Source organism: Vulpes vulpes, chromosome 3 (genome assembly GCF_048418805.1).
Source record: "Vulpes vulpes isolate BD-2025 chromosome 3, VulVul3, whole genome shotgun sequence".
NCBI lineage: Eukaryota > Metazoa > Chordata > Mammalia > Carnivora > Canidae > Vulpes > Vulpes vulpes.
This window is the reverse complement of record NC_132782.1, coordinates 99234532-99256977: the sequence shown is the minus strand read 5'-3', so window position 1 is coordinate 99256977 and position 22446 is coordinate 99234532. Positions and strand designations below refer to the sequence as shown.

At 41.2% G+C, this 22446-nt stretch overlaps 1 protein-coding gene across 1 annotated transcript in view; it reads right to left on the bottom strand.

Annotated features, from left to right (window-relative positions):
• DNAH3 (dynein axonemal heavy chain 3) overlaps positions 1-22446 on the bottom strand; it is a 170698-nt gene that overhangs the window by 88742 nt on the left and 59510 nt on the right. Inside the window, exons 22-32 of the mRNA XM_072753699.1 lie at positions 18705-18819; positions 16360-16476; positions 15378-15557; positions 13834-13970; positions 12066-12267; positions 10606-10698; positions 9173-9283; positions 5508-5622; positions 2166-2364; positions 594-702; positions 254-367 (exon numbers count right to left, since the gene is read on the bottom strand). Of these exons, the coding sequence (XP_072609800.1) occupies positions 254-367; positions 594-702; positions 2166-2364; positions 5508-5622; positions 9173-9283; positions 10606-10698; positions 12066-12267; positions 13834-13970; positions 15378-15557; positions 16360-16476; positions 18705-18819 (1492 nt within the window). The remainder of the gene's footprint in view (positions 1-253; positions 368-593; positions 703-2165; positions 2365-5507; positions 5623-9172; positions 9284-10605; positions 10699-12065; positions 12268-13833; positions 13971-15377; positions 15558-16359; positions 16477-18704; positions 18820-22446) is intronic.

The window sequence follows — 22446 nt, the reverse complement described above, 5'->3', positions numbered from 1 at the left end:
GTGTTATAAACAATTGCAGAGTATATGACATATACTAGCTGCTCCATAAATTTTTGAATAAGTGAGTGAATATGATGACGATGAATATGTATATAAAAATGTACTTTGTCTTCCTGGGACTGTTTTGTTTAGCTCATTGAGTATTTTGTGCAGGGATCTTAGAGGACACATAAGGCCCTGTCACAGAGGAGCTGAGAACCCAGAAAAAGGCTCCTGTATCAACTCCTGCTCTGCAGGGAAGTTGCAGCATTACCTCAATCCTGTTGAATTCATCAAAGCAGGCCCATGCTCCAGCCTGGGCTAGCCCCTTGAAAAACTTCCCCATGGCTTTGTAATCCAGACCATCTGAGCAGTTGAAGACTACACACTAGAGAGAAGGAGGATGTAGATACCATTAGGGATGAGTTGCCTCATATCTGAATTACTCTGCACATGAAACACAAGTGGGGCTCCTCTCTTCCTATTCCACAGCAGGAACCAGGGCCCCATTCTGACTCTCCCCTTAAACCATCTTGAACTTCATGCCAACTCTCCGGGACAGAAGTCCAGAGAGGAAAGGAAAGTGAGGGTAAGAATACACAGCATTTCCCTACCTGCTTGGCCAAAGCTTTGGCCAGATCTTTGGTGGTTTCTGTCTTGCCTGTGCCAGCTGGTCCTTCTGGAGCTCCACCAAGGTTCAGCTTCAAAGCCCCCATCAGTGTCCTAAGGGGAAAAAATAAAAATTTGGTGCCCAATGGGGCACCTGGGTGGCTCAGTTGGTTAAGCATCTGACTTGTGATTTCAGCTCAGGTCATGATCAGGGTTGTGAGATTGAGCCCCACATCAGGCTCCATGCTAAGCATGAAGCCTACTTAAAATTCTTTCACCTTTTGCCCCTCCCCCACCTATCTCCTTCTCAAAAAAAAAAAAAAAAAGAAAAAGAATTTAGTGCCCAAGTCCTTTCCCACCCCCACCCCACCCCCGCCCCAAGTCCTAACACACTGGAAAGAAGCTGACTTTTGCTTTATTTCATTTTTTTTTTTTTTGCTTTATTTCATTTTGACTTGTACAAATAACTTTAAATTTTTTCACTGATTGCATGACCAACATATTTCATCATTATAAGAAATTCTGTTTTACTTGGTGCTATAACCTTAGAGCCTAGTGCATGGTGGCATCCATAAACATTTGTTTGAATGGATAAATGAATATATACATAAATGAATTAAATAAAAGTTAAAAATCTTCATTAACTCCAGATTCTAAAGATCCCCAGTGCTAATGCAGTGGTGGAAATACCTATATTTCCCCCACTGGATTATGAACTCTTGAGTTCAGGACCTGTATTTGATTCAGTTTGATAAGAACAAGGGCAAAATAAATGTTAGAAATTAATGACGTGTTCTTCACTATAGTTTCAGTTAACATATCATCTTATACTTATCTGAGTATGTCTTGTTCCCTGACCCCATTAGGTTGAGGGTTTCTTGAGGGCATGCATGATACACAGGAGAGTTTAAGAAGTGGCTACTAAATAACAGGTGAAATAAATGAATGATTGAAGACTAAAAATCACAGAACACAGAAAATAAATGACTATGGACTTTGAAAAAATACTCAAGAATTATCTTTATGATTACAAAAAACTGCACTTTAATCAAAGAAAATCTAAATATCATAAAGTTGACAGACACATCCACAGAGCTCAGATTTCTAATGTTATGAACACCAAGGAAAGTACTTGGTAAAGCACTTAACTGAGGACAAAATGACTATATCTCGCCACCAGACTGGATGGCCAAGCTTGGAGACTCCTTGCCAGACTCCTTCACCTGGCCCTTTTTCTCTTTATCCATGGGATCTCCAGGCACCATCTTGATTCCTGCCATGGGAGAGCTTTCTACTTAAGTACTGTGGCATTGTTAAGGACAGGCATCAATGTTCTGCTTGTTGGTTTGGTCGTATTAATTTGCATTAGGACTCCTACCAGGTTCTTTTTTCTGGCCTAACACCTAATTTCCATGACCATCTGTGGGACCATGGTAACTAAGGGCAAAATTCTAAAATCTGAGAATTTGAAATGTAAAGTCACAAAGTCAAGATGTCCCTCACCTTCTTCCTCAGAAGATTTTCCTTCTGAAATTCTCTATTCACCCTTTGAGTCTAGGTGAGGGGGCAGAGGTTACCTGTAGCAGCGGTCAGTGAGGGGTGTAATCACCAGTCGGGGGGAGTTCCCCAGGTACTCATAGCCATACAAGGCTTCTGTGGTGATCATCTGCACATGCACATTCTCTGAATTCCAGTAGTAGCGCAGCTGGGAGATCCACTGGAAATCGTTCAGATCACAGATATTGTCCTCAGATAACTTGGCCACAACATCACGAGCTGTTGAGACAGACGCAGACATAGAAACATACAAATGCAGAACTGTCAGCATGCTTCTATGTCCACAGACTGCTCAGAGGAGGTCTGAGGACATAATCTAGGCCATCCCTCACTCTCCAGTTTCAGGCTCAACTAGCCTCCCTGCCCAGTCCTGACTTGCAGGTAGTAATTTCTTTCAGAAGCTGGTCTTTGCTTCTCCCAAGGAGCCAGGCAGAGAATCTGCTGCACTGTCTACTCTCAGACAATACAGCAGAGGCATTAAAAGTACATCCTCTGGAATCAGACTGCCTGGATCCAAATTCTGATTCTGCCATTAACTAGCTATGCGACTTTGGGCAAGTTACTCAACCTCTCTATGAGGATAACACAGTACCTGCTTTATAGGGTTATTATAAGGTTATTAGGAGGATTAACTGTATACAGTTGACCCTTGAACAACATGGGAGTTAGGGGTACCCACCTACAATATAGAAAAAAATCTATGTGTAACTTTTGACTCTCCTCAAACTTAATTACTAATAGCCTACTGTTGACTGGAATCCTTACAGATAACAATTAATACATATTTTGTAAGTTTTATGTATTATATAATGTACAATAAAGCTAGAGAAAATGTTTAAGAAAATCATAAAGAAGAGAAAGTACATTTACAGTATTGTATTTACCCCCAAAAAATTCTCATGTAAGTGGACCTGTACAGTTTAAACCCATGTCATTCAAGGGTCAACTATATATACAGACATATATATCACACACATATATAACTATACATACATACATATATATAAGTACATATATAAATATCTGCATATCTGCACATCTACACAAATATGCAGATACAGATAGATGAAAGAAAAGAAAGATTATATAAATACTAGCTACTGTTATCATTCCCAAATTCTTGGGGTACTGACCCAAAGAGCTTTGCAATATGTAGTTACCCCAAATGCTGTCATATCCCCAGTATGACCCTTTTGGCCCTGTTCCAGACTTCTAGGATATCCTAGGGGAACATAATCAGCTTGGCCTGATGCAGTTGGCAAGGGAAGGGGCCCCATGAACTCATGGTTAGATACAGCCTTTCCATTAGGGGGCCTGAGAAACCAGAAGGGAAATATACTTCTGGGTTTCCTTCTTTCTGTCACAGGATTATGAGCCTAATTTAATTTTCTCACAGTGATAGGAAGCCCTGAAGCTGAAGAGTGAACATTGGTTTCTAAGAATCATTAGCTATTTTTTAGGGAACTCTTAGGTGAGAGCTATTGAGATCTCAGAACTAGGACAGCAGGGGCACCTGGGTGGCTCAGTTGGTTAAGCATCTAACTCTTGATCTCAGCTCAGGTCTTGATCTTAGGGTTGTGAGTTTAAGCCCCACGCTGGGCGTAGAGCCTACTTTAAAAAAAAAAAAAAGTAGGGCAGCAGCTCAAATTTAGTATCTCAGAAACATAACTTTGTAAAGGGACACTCCTGTAAGTCTACTGTCTCTTCGCAGTCTTTATGATAGTGAAATCCAAAACCCTCTAGAAGAGTCTTTGAAGATTATACCAACAGCTCTTCTGTCCTTCCTGAGGAATTTAATACTCCTCCAGGTTCTTGAGGGAAATCATAGAGTGGTAGCAGGAGTAGGGGTCTCCATGAGAGACCCAAGAGGAAGGTGAATCTCTCTTTTTTTAAATATGCTTTTTTTTTTAAACAATTTCATTTATTCATTCATGAGAGACACAGAGAGAGAGAGAGAGAGAGAGAGGCAGAGACACAGGCAGAGGGAGAAGCAGGCTCCATGCAGGAAGCCCTATGTGGGACTGGATCCCGGGTCTCCAGGATCAGGCCCTGGGCCAAAGGCAGCACTAAATCACTGAGCCACCTGGGCTGCCCCCCCCCCTTTTTTTTAAAGATTTTATTTATTTATTCATGAGAGACATAGAGAGAGAGAGAGAGAGGCAAAGACACTTCTAGGATGTGCAAGGGGAAAAGCAGGCTCCATGCAGGGAGCCTAATGTGGGACTCGATCCCAGGACTCCAGGATCACACTCTGGGCCAAAGGCAGGTGCTAAACCGTGGAGCCACCCAGGTGTCCCAAGGAAGGTGAATCTCAAGGGACTGAGTTGGGAATGCTTGCACGATGCTGTGTGTGTGTGTGTGTGTGTGTGTGTGTGTGTGTGTGAGAGAGAGAGTGTGTGTGTGTGTGCATGTGCATGTGTGTGAACACAACCACTCTGGGATACCCTGGGCAATAACCACATCTTCAGTTCCTACCAAATGAAGATCACGTTTTCCCTTCTCTCTCCCTGATTGCATGCTCGTCTATCCAAGAGAAATTAGATTGAAAAGAGCATCAACCTTAAGGAGAATAAGATGCCATGAAATGCCAGTAGGAAGCTGGAAGTATGAACAAGAAAGACACTGTTTCCAGGCAACCAGCTAGTCCAGCCCTAGTTTCCTTGGTGGTGATGGAGTGAGGGTGAGGGGGTGGTTTGTTTTATATAAAGACCCCGGTTCTTCCTCCTCCTCCCCGCCCTTTTTTTTTTTTTTAAAGGTAAGTGCTGGAAGACATTATCTCTCTCCCACTTCCTCCTTGCATACACTGCCCATTTCCAGTCTCCTGGGTTTGGAATCAGACAGACATAGAATTACAATAAAACCAATTACATCAAATTATAAAACAGCCTCTGCTACTTATTAGCTGTAGGCCTCTGGATACACTCATATAGCTTAGGTAAACAAGCCTCAGGTTCTCAATTTGAGAAGTATGTATAAAAATGAAATAACGTATGTTGAGCACTCAGCACAAAGCTTGGCACCTGGTGAGTATTAAAAAATATTAGCTATGGTAGCCTCAAGAAATCATTCCTAGTTGGTGAATCTCAGAAATGGCTTTGGCTGCCCATTGTCTTGGCGAGAGTCCTGCTTGGAGGTTTCCTGGAAACAAGGGCGGGGATGGGAGGGGAGAACATGCTGGAGATTTTCAAGAAACCTGCGCTTCTCTCCTTACCTCCTCACCTTACTCTCAGTTAGTTGGAGAAGCCTCTCCCTAAAGGGAAAAGGGACCCTGAATCACTCCATCCAGAGGAATAGAGAGCAGCGAGCCTGGCTGCTGTTCTTAGACAGTCAGCAATGCCAGGGAAGCCTCTCTCCTCGCTCACCGTGGACATCAATGACCGTGAGGGCTCCAAGAGTGAGTCGAGCCCCGCTGCTCAGCTTCCCTCGCACCAGCTGGACAATCTGTGCAATCTGATCGTTGCTCTTTTTCAGAAAATCCTGGCAGGGGCAAAGGAGGGGACAACTGGTTAAGTTGGATTCTCCCCTGTAACCCTGTCTTAGGGAATGGTACCCTCTACCACCCCATGGCCCAAGCTATCCCTCCAGTTCCCTCACCCCCTTCATTAGCCTCTAGACAAATTGCAAATGCACTATGCTAACTGAAAGAAGCCAAGTTTGAAAGACTACATACCTTGATTTTATTATTATTGTGGAAAAGACAAAACCATAGGAACAGACCAAAGAGGGGTAATTGCCAGAAGCTGGAGCAGGGGAAGGGTTTGCTACAAAGGGCTTGAGGGAATTTGGAGGGGAGGGGCATGAACTGGTTCTATATGTTGATTGTGATGGTGGTTACACAAATGTATGTGCTTGCTGAAACTCAGAACTGTACATTAAAATGGGTAAATTTTACTGTATATAAATTATGCAATAAATCTGAATTAACAAGAAACAATCTGAAACTTTTTCAGATTAAAGGAGACACAGGGGATGTAAAAGGTAAATGTACACAAACTGTAATCCTGGAATGGACCCCAGACGAGACAAAAAGACATCAGTGGGGCAAATGGCTAAATTTAGATTAGCCAATTTATTATTTTTTTTTAAAGTACAGTCTTTTTATTCTTTTTTATAGTTTTTTTTTAAAGATTTTATTTATTCATGAGAGACACAGAGAGAGAGAGGCAGAGACACAGGCAGAGGGAGAAAAAGGCTCCACACAGGGATCCAGATGTGGGACTTGATTGCGGGTCTACAGGATCTCGCCCTGGGCTGAAGGCGGTGCTAAACCACTAAGCCACCAGAGCTGCCCTAGATTAGCCAATTTAAAAGATTAGATAAGATTGTATTTTGCATCACTGTTGGTTTCCAGATTGGGATAATTGTAGGGTGGTTATTTAAAATGTTAATATTGGGATCCCTGGGTGGCGCAGCGGTTTGGCGCCTGCCTTTGGCCCAGGGCGCGATCCTGGTAGACCCGGGATCGAATCCCACGTCGGGCTCCCGGTGCATGGAGCCTGCTTCTCCCTCCGCCTGTGTCTCTGCCTCTCTCTCTCTCTCTCTGTGTGACTATCATAAATAAAAAAAAAAAAAAAAAAAAAAAAAAAAATAAAATAAAATAAAATAAAATGTTAATATTGGGGGATTCTTGATGAAGGATATATGAAAATTCTTTGTATTATTATTGCATCATTATTTGCAAGGCTGACATCACTTGAAAATAAGGAGTTAAAAAATAGAAATAAATTTTTAAAAGGAAAAAAACCAGAGACCACGTTAGGTTCATAGTTCACCTTCCCCACTTCCTAGCTATGCAGTTCTGGGTAAACCATATTAACCCTTTGAGTCTCAGTATCTTGTTCTGTTGAGTCTAGATGATTACAGTTACCTCTTGGAGCTGTTTTGAAGATTAAAGGAGATGGTGAAGCACTTGGCACAATGTGAATAAAGTACCCAGTAAATACTGACAGTTGTTATTATTATTAATAAAGTACCTGTCACACAGCAAAAAATAAACTAAAATTTAAAAAGCCTTTCAAATGCTTCCCCATTGCCCTTTCTGTGGGTCTGGAAAACCCTTCGTGATGAGGCTGCTCCATACATATATATATATATATTTTTTCCATACATCTTTTTAAACCACAACCATTCCACAGTTATTCTGAACCCAAGTGTCTTCGGTTGCTGGAATGCACCATATTTTTCATCTTCAGATTTTTGCACATTCTGGTCTCTCTCTCTCTGGAACACTCTTTCTCCTGTTCTTTGCTTGGCGAATTCCTATTTATATTTTATGTCTCCTCTTAGACACCAATTTTCTGGGAAATTGTTTCCCATCCTAATTCCTCTCTTGCTTCTCTCCTTCCTCCCCATGCTTCCTGGATCCCCATACTTTCCTCATCACAGTTCTATCAAAGAGACTTTTTATCTCCCTCACTAGACTATAAATCCACAAGGACAGGGACCATGTCTTTCTTATTCAACTCTAATTCACTTTGCTTTGTAGCATCATTCCAGCATGGAACAGATGTCAAATAAATATTTTTTAAATGAACAATGGATGGATGGATGGATGGATGGATGGATAGCGATCCTGTATCAACACCTGCTTCTTTTAGGATGCTGAGCCACATTATTCAGCATATATACACTCCAGGGCTGGAGTGTGACATGAGAAACAGTCTCCCCTTATTACATGTAGGAAAATTGGGGGACAGAGATGCTGTCACAAAAATCAGAATTTTTTAGTGTTTCAAAAAGTTTGAAATGAAATTCAGTGAAAGCAGTTTGCAAGTGTAAAGTGCAATATGTTTGTAGGAATTACCAACATGGAATATGTAGAAATTTGAACCTTGGTCAAATGCTAATGTTCTAATTTTAAGGTATAAAGCAAAATACAGTAAATTGAAATATTTTCTGGTCTGTAGCCAGTCATCTGAGAGGGGAGTAACAGAAGGTCTGATGAGATAATCATGGGAAATTATACCATGGTAAAAAGGTTGGGAATGAAGTTACCATTCATTTGTTCAGTAAATATTTATTGAACACCTACTATGTGCTCAGCATTGCAATAACTCCAGGAAATATAATAGTAAGCAAAATAGACATGGTCTCTGCCTTGTGGGGCTCATAGCCTGGGCTCTAGTACTAACTTGCTACCATCTCATTTAACTTTCCAACAATACTGTACTATGATGTTGTACTACAATGTGGTACACTGCGGCTCATTATATGGTCAAGGAGACTGAGACTCAGGTTAAGTAGCTTGCCCATAGTCATACAGCTAACAAGGGAAAGTATCAGGATTTTTTTTTTAAAGATTTTATTTATTTATTCATGAGAGAGACTGAGAGACAGACACAGGCAGAGGGAGAAGCAGGCTCCATGCAGGGAGCCTGACATGGGACTCGATCCTGGGACTCCAGGATCATGCCCTAGGCCGAAGGCAGGCGCTAAACCACTGAGCCACCCAGGGATTCCCAAGTATTAGGATTTGAACTAAAGTTCATTCAGGTCTTGAACTCTCAAGCACTGGCCTCAATGACAGGAGTTAACTGGAAATATGCAAATCTGGATCTGACAAGCAGGACTTGAGAGCACTCTTGGTCTCAAGAGGACACTGCATGAAGAGCTGTAGGTGGGTTTGTGTTGAACTGAAGGTGGCAAGAAGCAGGTAATGGTAGAAGAGGAGAAAACAGGACCATATGGTCTTTTAGCCCAGGAAGAAGGCTAGAGAGAGGTCTCTGTTGGTGGAAATTTTACCAGGTTGACCCCTGAAAACAAAGTGATAAAAACGTAGAATACTGCAGCCTAGAATTTCTGTCTGGGAAGGACCATGAGAGGTATTATACTAGAGAATTCCAGAACAGCTCCAATTCCAAATTCTCCAACCCACTGTCCCAACGAAAACACCGACTTCTCTATGCCATCGTTGGATGCTGTGATTTTGTTGCTGTTGTTTAGAAAACATGGCTACTTTAATTATATATCCTGTAGATCCTAACTGACCTTGAATCTCCTCTACAAACTTCATAACATGCTCACTTACCGGTAGGGTCTTTTCGACCAGGGCTTGGGACACCTCCTTGGTCCAAAAGATGGAGGAGACACAGATGACCACCTGGCCAGGCCACTGCAAGACCCATTGATTACGAGGGACCTGGGAAAGTATGGAATGGGGGCAGGTGGTATATAGTCAGCTCAACTTATTTGACTTAAACCAACATCTGAAAAATATTCCCCACCCTATCCCCTCAACAAACACAAAACCTTCCTCCACCCTCAGAAGCTACCAGACTTGATATCTTTGGGATTATTGATTTATGTCTTCCTGAATTTTATGAAAGAGAAAAAAAAATCATCAACAATCTCATCAACTCTTTTTTTTTTTCTTTTTTTCTTAAACTCCCAACCCAAGTATTTTACACAGTTACAGTCAAGGTTTACAGAGAGTTTTCATAACCACCCTTTTTGATGGCTACATAATATTGCAGTAATGTGCCAGTTTTCTTAGCCTTGCCCAGAGGTCTGATCTGGCCTTGCTTTTGTTTTTGTAAATAAAGGTGTATTGTAACACAGCCACACCCATTCTTACCTATCATCCAAGGCTGCTTCTGTACTATGAGGGTAAAGATAAATGGTGTGTGTGTACCACAGAGCTGAAGACATTATAAAAACATTTAGTTTACAGAAAATGTTTGCTGGCTCTTGCTCTAGATGCAATGGCATGGAGTCAGTCCATACAGGTAGCCATTTTTCTTTAACTTAATTTTTTATTTAAAATAAATCATAGGACAAAGGACTGGCCTTTCATTTACAATGCTATTTCTAAGAGGGACAGCAGGGTCAGTATCCCATATTTTAGTGGGAAGGTGTTAACTGAATATTCTTTTGTTTGATGGAAGGGTTCGTGGGGGTGGGGCCCTGGAAAGTAAGAAAAGACACCCAAAGTCAAGGAGTACAAAGCTCTGGTCTTCCTACATTTAACCTTGCTAGGAGCTGGCTGAAGAGTGATTGGCAACAGTTCTTTTCTTTTGGCTTTCTTCCATCATACCTGTTTCCCCTAAAGCTTTGGGAATTTAATGAGTTGTACTGTTCAGGGTATGTGTAATGTAAACGGAAAGCCTAGAGGGAGAGATGCTTAATTGGAAGGTGCTCTAAAAAGACCTCCTGCCATCAATTCATTTCCCAGAAGGGACTTGAGGCTAGCAGCCAGAGGGTTCTGGCTAACCATCTTGTCTTGTGCCACCTGCTCCAAACCGTAAACATTTCACCAGAAATATGTGCATCACCCCAGGATTCACAGGGAAAGAGGAGAGAAGCACAGAGGGGTCACGGAGGGGCCAGGCATTACCCAGCAGGTTTGGGGTGGGATTTTGGGAAAAGGCAAAGGGGTGGTTAGAATTGATCCACTTAATCATCATCCCAAAGTTGTTGTTGCTGTACCAATACCCTGGCACGTGTACTCCGATTTTCATTTACCTGGACATATGCTTCAATCCCAAGTCTAATAACCTCCCGCATACTGGCAAGCATCATCTGCTCCACCTGCTGGAGCCACTTTTCTACCATGCCCTGCAGGGTAAGACAAAGAAGCAGCAAGTTAGCCATGCCTGGAAAGAGGGATCATGGGAAGACCCAGCTTTCTCTCTGGACCAAGGCTGGAGGGAGGCCAAAGATCCTACACCCCTTCAAGACAATATTCTTTAATTATGTGTTTTATATTTATTATATATTTTTTATTCTAGGAAGTATGTGTGATGTAAAGGGGAAATGGGGGATTCTTAACATGCATTTCATGTCCTTTTCTGAAACATAACTTCTCAGGAAGCAAATGACACATTTATGTTTCAGTTCATAAAATAAATTGCTCATTTCTAATGAGCAGTTTTAATTCTCACCTTATTCCAGTGGTTCCCAAACTTTGCTGTGCATGGGAATCATTTGGAGATTCTTACAAAATATGGATGTCTGACTTTCACTCTTAGCCATTCTGATTTAATTATTATGGGATGCAACCTAGGCATTTGGATTTTTTTTTTTTTTAAGCTCTACAGGCAATTCAGATGTGCAGCAAATTATTCAGTTTTAGAATTTTAGGTCACTGTAGCTGTTAACTTCAGACACCTATGATCTAGCTGGTGTCTATTGGTAACGTGACTCTTGGTTATTACAACTTATATGTATGGTTGGCAAAAATGGTTAGCAAAGCCAAGAGTGCTTTTCTATTTCCAATGGAGGTGCTGTCATGTTCAGTGGGAGTGGGAGTAATTTACATTTTATTCATTATATAAAGACACTTGTATAAAAACCTGAGTAAAATAGCATTTATTCCATAATACTTTATTGACCTTTATAAACACCTGCCTTAGCAAGCTGTCTGACCAGATCACTTTTTTGAGAGAGAGAGAGAGTGTGTGTGTTACGTACACAAGTGGAGGGGGAGGGCAGAATAGAGAGAGAGAATCTTAAGCAGGCTCCATGCTCAGCACAGAGCCAATGGAGGGCTCAATCTCACGACTCTAAGATCATGACCTAAGCCAAAATCAAAAGTCTGACGCTTAACTGACTAAGCCACTCAGGTGGCCCCAATCAGATCACTTTTAGAGAGAGGCTCTGCCCTTGGAGATCTGAATAGGCATCAGCAGTTGGGTCTGATGCGTACTATTGCCTCCACATCAGGTTTGGTTGAAATCCTTCCATAAATTTAGTGTATCATGTGGATTGCAGTATAATCCCCATCTTAGAGATGGGCAAACTGAGACTTGGAAAGACTAAACAATTTCCCAAAGTTGCCCAGTCCTTAAATTGTAGAACCCAGGGTTCCAAATCCAGGCAGTATGGAACTTGAGTCCAAGTGCTTAACCAATCAATATGCTCTCTGTATCTCTCTGTATTGCTGTTATAGAGAAAAGAATGAAAATAGGTAAGAGGAGAGTTACTTTGGCTTGAGTTGGATAGATAATCTGTTTGAATGGAACGGTTTCCTTTTCTGAGCTGATCATGCCTGTAATCTCCAGATTGTCTGTAAACTCTAGTTTGGCAATTCCTTCAAAGCACTTCTTCAAGTGCGGCTGCACGCGGAGGGGGTCCTTTGTCTCTGACAAGATCTCCAGCAGCTCATCATTTGACAGGAAGAAGAACCTATTTTAAAGCAAAGAAAGATGGCAACTGGAATCTCTTTTGAGAACCTCTTTTCCCAACAAGATAATACTCCTCAAAGAGTAGAGGACACTCCATGAATATCAGCCATACTCCCCTTCACCATGGTTTTGCCTCAGAGCAAGATAAAGGATAACAGCTGGTATATGTAAAAAAAAAAAACAAAAAACAAAACAAAAAAAAAACCGCTGGTATATGTGAATTGAATATGGTTTCAGGGTAGGGTGCTACCTTTTGGAAGAAACCTGGATAGAACAGTGGTTCTCGACTTTGGCTGCACCTTAGAATCACCTGTGAAGCTTATTAAGAAAATTCCAATTCCAAGGTTGCACTGTGCACAAATTCTAATATAATGGATTTGGGGTTGGGTCTGGGGATTTATATTTTTAAAATCCCAGGTGATTCTAATATATAGTCAGTATTGAGAACCACTAGGAGAGAGAAGACTTCCTTATCTCATCTCCAGGAATGACAAAACGTCACAAGTGTGAAATAAGAAGTATGCTATTAATGAATCTGATGTGTAGAACAAAGGCAAAAGGAAATGTAGGTAAAATTAAATTTCCTTACAACTTGCAGGCCATTGACAAATAGCTGAGACAAGCAGAGTAAGACATTTTTCCAGGAACTCACAACTCTCTTAAAGTTAATGCTTTGCTAGAGGCAAAAACCAACCTTCACTTGACAAGAGCCACACCTCTAGGATCCTGTAAGTCTTTAACATATGACAATACTTTCAGAAACTTCCTTTGTCTCTATCCTACCTCCTCAATTTGAAAGTATAAAACCAATCACTCTTCACAATCCCAGTACAGCTCTTTCTGTCTCCAGATAAGGGAACACTAAAATATACTTTTCTTAAAAACACATTGGGATTTAACCTACATCCCAATTCAAATCAAATGACATGGAGTGACCACCCATTGTGATCTAGACATGGACAGATTATCAGGAGCAAGTACCATCTTTTCTGGAACTAGCCCTCTAAAATGACTTTGACTTTTATGCACTGGTTCTTGGAGGGGGTGGGGGGGAGTCAAATATTTATAAACATACCTATCAGAAACTACAAAATTTGATGACAAAAACATTCAACTGACATTTCTTCAATAGTTTAGACATCCAAATGCTCTACATGCATTATTTCATTGATCTACACAAACACATATGTAAGAGCCATTATTATATTTTTATTTTACAGTGGACTCAGATTTGCTGAAGGTCTCAAGAATAGTGAGTGAAAGAGCTGGGACTCAAACAGAGGTCTGTTTAACTCTTAATCATGACTACTATATCCCTTCAATTAGGTATTGACCATGATGGTTGGCTAAAGTGTGGATTTGGCCCCTACTGGTGTCCATTCAAACTCATTCTAAATAATGACACCAAGACATGCCCTACTCTGGAGAGCTGCCTTGTGGGGAATGGAGAGCCAGGAAAGATTATTAAATAGGTTGGTAGAAGCCAACTCTCAAGATGAAAAAAAGGTAATTCTACCTGTATATGGGTCAAAAAGGCAACTCCAAACAAAAGAACAGTACTGAATACCTGGGAAAAAATAATCTCTTCTTCTCCAAGTAATCATTCAGCCCTTTCTGGATGTCCTCCAACAGGAGGTTGGCTTCTTGAAGCCTCTCAGCCATCCGTGGCTGATCTGCTGCCACCAGAACCCTGGTATCTTTCACCTAATTTCCACGAAAAAAAGTGAGAATCACCATGGGGCTTCTAGATTCTGAGACTGATCATTGTAATGAGTGTATGACAAGTCCATGAACTACTGATCCCCCTGCCCAGCTAATTTAGCCTCCTAATCCCACAAGGGTGAATGCTCATACAACATGATCCTATTCTTCTGGAGATGGTTGACTCTTCTTTCTACAAAAAACTTTCATTTTATACAACTCCTCAGAGTGGATCTCTATTTGTTAGATGGGATGCTGCCTGATTTATTAATTGTTTAATAAAGTTCAATTTGATCTTTAAAATCTAAAATTAGTTGAATTTTTGTCACTCAATACTTGCAACCAAAGTATCTAAACTAATACTAAACTAATACTAATACTAATAGAGTTGGAGAAAGCAGGATATCATGAAAACTGGCTCCACTTGCTGGGCAGTATAAATGCCCACTAGAGCAGATAAATTTTCTTGAGGTAAATTCTTTATAAGGGAGCCTCAGTTGAGCACATTGACTTCAAAAAGGAAAAAGATATCATCTCTTAATAGATACTTCTGATTGCCTTGTATACCCAGTGAACTCATCCTTCAAGATTTGTTTCCAATATCATCCTCTTTGGAGGCCTTCCTTAAACACTCTCAGGCAACTAAATTACCCTCCTGTGTTCTAAAAGCTATTTGTATAGGCTTCTATCATAACTCTCCTATTTACCTAACACTCTCTCCTCACAAGACACTGAATTCTATGAAGGTAGAAATCATATCCTAGTCATCTTCAAGTATTCTCTGTTAATTCAATGATGGGCACCAAATAAACATACTTTAAATAACTAAGTAACTCAATATGGAGAATTATTTGAATTCTAAAGTGATCCTCAATCTATAGACATTTTATTGCATTATTCTGTGACAAAGTTTCCTACCTCATGATTAGGAATGAGAGCTAAATAAATTAATTATACAAACTGCTAACAGTTGCCTTCTTGGAGGTGTGTTTTCAAAAGTCCTCCACTCTCTGTATTACATATTTCTATGTTTGAATTTTTAGTAACATTTCTATGTTTCTAATTTTTGAAATTAGAAAAATTATTAAAATATTGAATTTGAAAAAATTGGGCAGCCCGGGTGGCTCAGTGGTTTAGTGCCACCTACAGCCTGGGGCCTGATCCTGGAGACTCAGGATCGAGTCCCACATCGGGCTCCCTGCATGGACCCTGCTTCTCCCTCTGCCTGTGTCTCTGCCTCTCTCTCTCTCCCTGTGTCTCTCTTAAGTAAAGAAATAAAATCTTAAAAAAAAAAAAAAAATCTAGTTTACTTATAAATTTCAAGGGACATGGCTATGATACACAATGAGAAACATCCGTATGGCATCCCACATTCCTGATGGTAAGATGTGCTAGGGAGTAAAAACTTACTGCTTGGGACATAAGTGATTTCCAGTAACTATCAACAGTGGCAAATTTCCTCCCCTCTTCTGGCATCTGGGCTATGATGTCCTCTGAACTGAAGATTGGTTCCAGGTATAGCCAGGTGGCTTGGCATTTCAACCAGGCATCCAAAATTTCCTGCACACGAACCAGCTTTTCTTCCCACTTCTGTGAATTTAGCATTTCATATCTGAGTCACTAACCTTCACTCTGTAACACAGGCCCACTGACTGAACAAATTAGATGGATTCATTCATTTATTTGCTCATTCACTTAAAAAATACTTATTAAGTATTTGTCCCCTATATTCTGGTCATTGTTCTAGGCCATATGGATTCAGCCATGAAAGAAACCAACAAGAGTCTTTGCCCTTATGTAGTTCTTTTCCTAGTGGAATAATAATAAATAATAGCAGCCATATTGCTTACCCTGTGACAAGTGATGGTCTGAGGGCCTTATGTATGTGAAACCAATTAATCCAACAGATTTATGAGGGAGATATTATTACAAATTTCACTTTACAGATGCAGAAATGGACATACAACAGGTTGAGTAACTTGTCCAGGGTCACACAACAAGGGACGAAGCCAGAACTTAAACCCTGGCTGTCTAGCTCCAGAGTCTGCACTCTTAGTTTATGCCACTTCTACAAACAATGAGCAAAGGAGGCCAAACCTCTATCCTTGTGCAGTTTACATTCTAGACTACTGTAGTCCATAAAATACTTGCCAAATGTATTTTTACTCAGTGCATTAGAATCATCTCATCTTCTCTTTTGGCAGACTGTTGCAAAGGCTCAGTGTGCCATATGCTTACTTGGATGGTTATTGCTTTAGTCTTGTGTTATTTATTTTTTTCCAATCAGGAAAAACTGGGCTTCTTTGTTAACTGAACTTAAAAATCTTCTCCCTCCTCCAACAAACCCAGAGCTAATAAGACATAACAAACCCTCAATCTCATTTCCTCTTACCCGGCATTCTGCTTCTATTGGTTTGATGAATGGGGAGCCACACATAGTCTGGGTCTTTATCACATGATCATCAAGTAACAGCTGAATGTCATCAACTGCACACAAGATGTTTGTATCCTGCAAATAAAGATATCCTGACCTGTCAAAACCACAAGACTCCTCCACTTTTCATACTGATCTCCAAAGGCCCCACAGCTCAGATGTCTGCCCAAGTGGGACAGAAATCTGTCTCATAGGTGATGGAATTTCTATTTGCTTCCTAAAAAGTGTTTTTAATGACATATATTTTCTACATCCATTGCAGAAATCAAATATGGTCCCAGCCCAGGCCTGAAATTAGTGCCTGTTTGGGATGGGGTAGGGAAGGGGAGCATATGGTTCTATTCCCTTCCCTATGTTCCTATTTCCCTGTCCATTTTCTTTGCTCCCTCTCCCTCAGGTAGGATCAACTGCAAATCTGACTGGGCCTTGAACTGTGGTTCCCAAACTGTATGTGAGGTGCTCCTAGACATTACAGCAAACTCACGGCAATTTGCTGTGGTTTTTTAAAAAATGAAATACAAATATTTTTTTCTTTCAATTTATATGTATTAAAAAAAAAAAAAAAAACAGTTGGGCAGCCCAGGTGGCTCAGTGGTTTAGCGCCGCCTTCAGCCCAGGGCCTGATCCTGGAGACCTGGAATCAAGTCCCACGTCGGGCTCCCTGTGTGGAGCCTGCTTCTCCCTCTGCCTGTGTCTCTACCTCTCTCTCTCTCTGTGTCTCTCATGAATAAATAAATAAAATCTTAAAAAAAAAAAAGAACTTAAAAAAAAAACAGTTGTTGATAGGACACAAATACTAAAGTTGTTTGAACCTAATTACTTCATAAAGCTGTTAGGTATTTCTTTTGGCCCAAGGAGTGGAACTATGAAAAAAGTACTAAGACACAAAAGGTGCCACAAACAGAAAAAAGTTTGGGAACCTCTGCCTATACTTTCCTGGGACCATTTTTTACTAGTAGTTCAGGTTCCTGTGCCTTGAAAGTCAGCTCCTGTGAATGGCACTCTTTCACCTGGGCCACTGTGCTGAACAAGCTGATAAGGGTCTGCTTCTTTCTGGCAGGTCTGGCCCTTCTAGCTTTGTTTTTACTTCCTGGGTGGCTAAATTGGGGCTAGGATATATTCTCTCATCTACCTTCTACCAGTAGCTCTGCACCAGAAGGTGTTTCTAGCTCTTAATAAAGTAATACGGTGACTCCCTTTTGCTGTTGATCCTTGTCTATAGCTGTGTCAGTCAAAAACTCTTAAGATGGGGGTGGCCCCTCAGGGGCTCAGTTGGTTAAGCCTTTGGCTCAGTTCATGATCTCAGGGTCCTGGGATCCAACCGGTATCATCATCGGTATGATCATAGGGGCTCGCTGCTCAGCAGGAGCCTGCTTCTCCCTCCTGCTCTGCCTGCCTCTCTGCCTACTTGTGCTCTCTCTTTCTCTCTGTCAAATAAATAATTTTTTTTTTAAAAAAACAACACCAAACTCTAAAGATGGGCCAGGTGCAACTGAGCTGTTCACAGGTACCCCAACTCAATCCCTCATCCCAGCACAAGAGCCTCTAGCAGTATCTAATCCCATTAAGGTGGTGCAGCATCATGCTGCTGGCACCCTCAGTTGCCTAGTCTTGCTGAAAGAGGCCCCACTTCTTTTCCCTTCCATTGGCTCAGCTACAGTTCTTACAGTCTTAAGAAACAGGAGTGACTGAAAAAAACTTATATTTTGTTTTGAAATACTTTAAGTATTGTTTACCCAGGTATGTTTCTAAAGGACAGGGGTGAGGGGTGGGGAGCCCTCCCTGGGAGATGCTAATTCAGCAGTCTTGTTCAGTTCCTTTGCACTGAGAAAGCTTGTTGCTCTGCATCAAAAGGCTTTTCTCATTTAAAAATGCACCCTTCCTGTGGGGCTTGGAAGGAAGAATGACTGGCACAAGGAAGGCAGATGGGAGGAAACAATCTAGTGATGCACAGGATAGTGATTATAGACAACAAGACCACATTAAAAACTCCAAAGTTGCTAAGAGACTGATCTTAATTGTTCCCACCACAAAAAAGAAATGATAATTATGTGACATCACAGAGCTGTTAGCTCACACTAGGGTGGTGATCATATTGCAATGCGTAAATCAAATCAAATCAACACTTGTAAACCTTAAACTTACACAATGTTGCATGTCAATTATATCTCAATTAAAAAAAAAAGACATCAGAGATCCTTCCTTGCTGAGTTCTGTTGCAATTCTGAATGACTCCTCTCTGTAATCTACTGCATAATTAATGGGCTGCTGTCAGGGGGCTGGGCACTTGGGCTGACACTCACAGTGTCTCTGTACTTCACAAAGTTGAATGTCATGTTAACCCAGTCCGACTTCATTTTCTCCAAGTTTTTCTCCAGAGAGTATTCCTTACTGGCAGCTGCACCAATGGGCTCCAATCTAAAGAGAACGCATGAACAACATTAGTGAGAGGAGGCCAGTGAAAACACAGTAAAGGAGGAATTTCAGTTCATGCCTAAGACAAATTCAAAATGCCCTTCATTTTACTAAAATGTTTACTATCCAACTCTAAAATGTGCCAGCTGTTTCGGATGTTGTGAAGGATTTCTTACCCTCAGACTAGCAGTCTGTGGGCTGTTACAGGTTGAATTGTGTCCCCTCCCCCAACCCCAGAAATCATGTGCTGAAGTCCTAAACTCCAGCATCTCAGAATGTGAGGTCCCTATTGGAGACAGGGTCTGTAATGAGGTAGTTCAGTTACTGAGTAACATATAGAGTTGTTGCTCCCTATATTGTACACCTGAAACTAATGTAACACTGTATGTTAACTATACTAGAATTAAAATTTTAAAAAAGAGGTAGTTTGTTCAGTTAAAATGAGGTCATTAGGGTGGGTCCTAATCCAATACGACTGGTGTCCTTATAAGAAGAGGAGATTAAGACAGACACACAAGAGGGAAGACCACGTGAGGAGACAGGGTAAAGGCAGCATTCTGCAAACCAAAAAAATGAGAGGCCGCAGAAGAAACCAATTTTGCCAATACCTTGATCTTGAGCTTCCAGCCTCCAGAACTAGGAGAAAATAAGTTTCTGTTGCTTAAGCCATCCAGTCTATAATATTTGTGATAGCAGCTCTAGCAAACTAATACAGGGTGGATAATTAATTCTTTTGTTGGGAGAGAGGGCTGTTCTGTACATTGTAGAATGTTTAGTAGCATCCCTGGGCTCTACTCACAAGATGCCAGTAGCAGACTCTCCCTGTGCTCACCTTGTCAGTTATGGCAACAAAAATGTCTCCAAATACTGTCAAATATCTCCTAGTGGAGAGGTGGTCTCCACTTGAGAGCCAGTCTTTTAAAGCCATTAAAATGAGACCTCTGTTCCCCCATTTTCATTCTTTACTTAGTCCAGAATTATTATTCTGACTTCCTATTCAGATCTCAGAACTTCTGTTAATTTACTAATGGCTTTGCTCTACTTCCTGTCCCTACCTCTCTATTTTTTTTTTAAACATAATCTCTACACCCAATGTGGGGCTTGAACTCACAACCCCACAATCAAGAGTCACAGATTCTACCAATTGAGGCAGCTAGGTGCCCCTGTCCCCAACCTTTTAAAAAACCAATGCTATTTTCCTGATATGCTGAATCACGTCTAGAGCCCCTCTACTCCACAAAAAAGGGGAAGACAAGTTCCTTTCTTCTTGCTTCCACACTGAGAGTTGGGCCTGGGACTCAAGTCCAGGACTCAAATAAACTCAAGTGTGGCCTGGGAATTGGGAAGAACAGGGAAGCCAAATTCTTGGAAGAAGAAGGAGGGATTATTCTCTCTGCCTCAGCTCTTGTCTTTCATTGAAAGCTCCACTGCAGAAGAGACAATCTGGTCTTTACACAGAGATCAGGAAACTGAAGCCCAGATGAAGCAAGTGATGTGGCCAAAGCCATACTTGCAGCTGGGGAGTGCAGGAACCAGGTCTAGACACTAGTTCCCCTGGCTTCTAATCCACTGTGTCTTCCTCCCCCATTTTGTGCCTTTTTCCTTCTCCTTGTCACAAGGAGCAAGAGAATTATTCACATGTGATCAGTCAAATAGGACCAACTAAACAGAGCTGAGAACCCTCAGTTCAGCTCCATTCAGGGCAGTGAATGGCATATTCCCTAGAATGACTAATAAAGACCTTAGCATCAGGGTCATTGTCCTAAATGTGGCCTTCTTGGAGATGACCACAATGAGTGTGCATATAGGGAATAATTAATAAGGGCAGGTGCCAATCCAGGTAGGTGTGAGATGAGGAGGCTGGCTACAAAGCTGTGACTTGTGACCAAGTCACTTGACAGGCTTGAGGTCCCCGTCTGCATGGTTGTTGGTGTAATTAAGTACAATGTTTGTAACATGCTTTATGACTTGTAATTATGCAAATAATTGCACAGGGGAAGGATTAATGAGTTTGGGAGTCCCTGAAACCCATCAACAGTTGACCTTACCCAAATGTACTAAAGTATAAACTATAAAGAAGTTTATAAACTATGTGCTGTGATAAAGCTGCATTAACTATGGGATGGTGGAGCACAGGGGACTTCACACTTCACTCACAGGTAGTAGGTGAGAACTTAGGTGTTCAGGTTCAGGTTACATGCCTTACACCATAATCTTCAGTTCAGGTTACATGCCTTACACCATAATCTCCACCATAACTAATCACCCAGATACTATTTTTCTTCTCATTTTACAGATAATAAGACTAAGATACACAGAGGTAAACAACTTAGCTAAGGTGTAACCCCTTTTGGGTTTGTCATAGTTGAGTCTATTGGCATGGAAAGTGGCAGAGTCTGGGATTCCTGGGTGGCTCAGCGGTTGAGCACCTGCTTTCAGCCCAGGGCGTGATCCTAGAGACCTGGGATCGAGTCCCACGTCGGGCTCCCTGCATGGAGCCTGCTTCTCCCTCTGCCTGTGTCTCTGCTTTTCATGAATGAATAAATAAAATCTTAAAAAAAAAAAAAAAGAAAGTGGCAGAGTCACTGTGTGCTTAGTTTCTGTCTCCTTAGGTGGGTTTATTCTTTAGGCAGTACAGGGTAATGGTTAAGGCTCTGGAATCAGCCAGTCTAGGCTTGGGTCTTGGTTCTTTCAGTTACTAGCTATGACCTCTGGCTAGTTACCTAATCACTGGAATCAACTTATTTCTCATCTGTAAAACAGCAATAGTAATAGTAGTACACCATTAGGTTATAGTTACGGATATGGATAAATTGGTTAATGTTTATTTATTAAGTGCTTGGTGCAGCATACATGTTCAATGGCTGTTATCTCTTAGAAATATCTTATTGGAAGATAAGGTGGCCTTTTAATGAAATAACCAACATCTGGTAGAAAAGAATATGTCTTCAGGCTGCTCCTCAAAGAGGGCTTGTGATGGTGGTATTGGGGGGTTGGGGACTGCATCAGAGCATTCAGGTGGCAGAGGGATTTGGGGGCCTTATATTAGACCTATTATCCCATGAGAATGAAGAAGGGGTTCCAAACTCTGGTCTGCATCAGAATCACCTGGAGTAGTGTTGCCCATTCAAAAAGAAGGTGAGCCATCTATGTCATTTTAAATTTTCCAGTAGCCATATTTTTAAAAAGTTAAAAGAAACAGGTGAAATTAATTTTAATAATTTATTTAACTCAGTATATCCAAAATATTATCACTTCAACATGTAATATTAAAACTTATTAGGTATTTTGCTTTTTTTCCCCTTAACCGTGGGATGGTGGAACAGTGATCCCCAGTAAACCAGAGAGAAAGCAGTGTGGGTCCTAGGCTGCCTCTCCTAGGCTTTCTTAATAAGCCTTTGAAATGTAGGCCTATTTATACTTCCAGCACTTCTAATTCAGAATAGTTTCATTTCAAGGGCTCAGTAGGATATGTGGCTGATGGCTCTTCACTGGACACTGCTTTCCTGGTCTATGACAGGCTTATATGTGGCTGGTGGCTTTTCATAGGACACTGGACCTGAAAAAGTGGTTAAAACACAGATTGCAGGGTCCACACCCAGAATTTCTGATTCAGCAGACTGGGGTGGG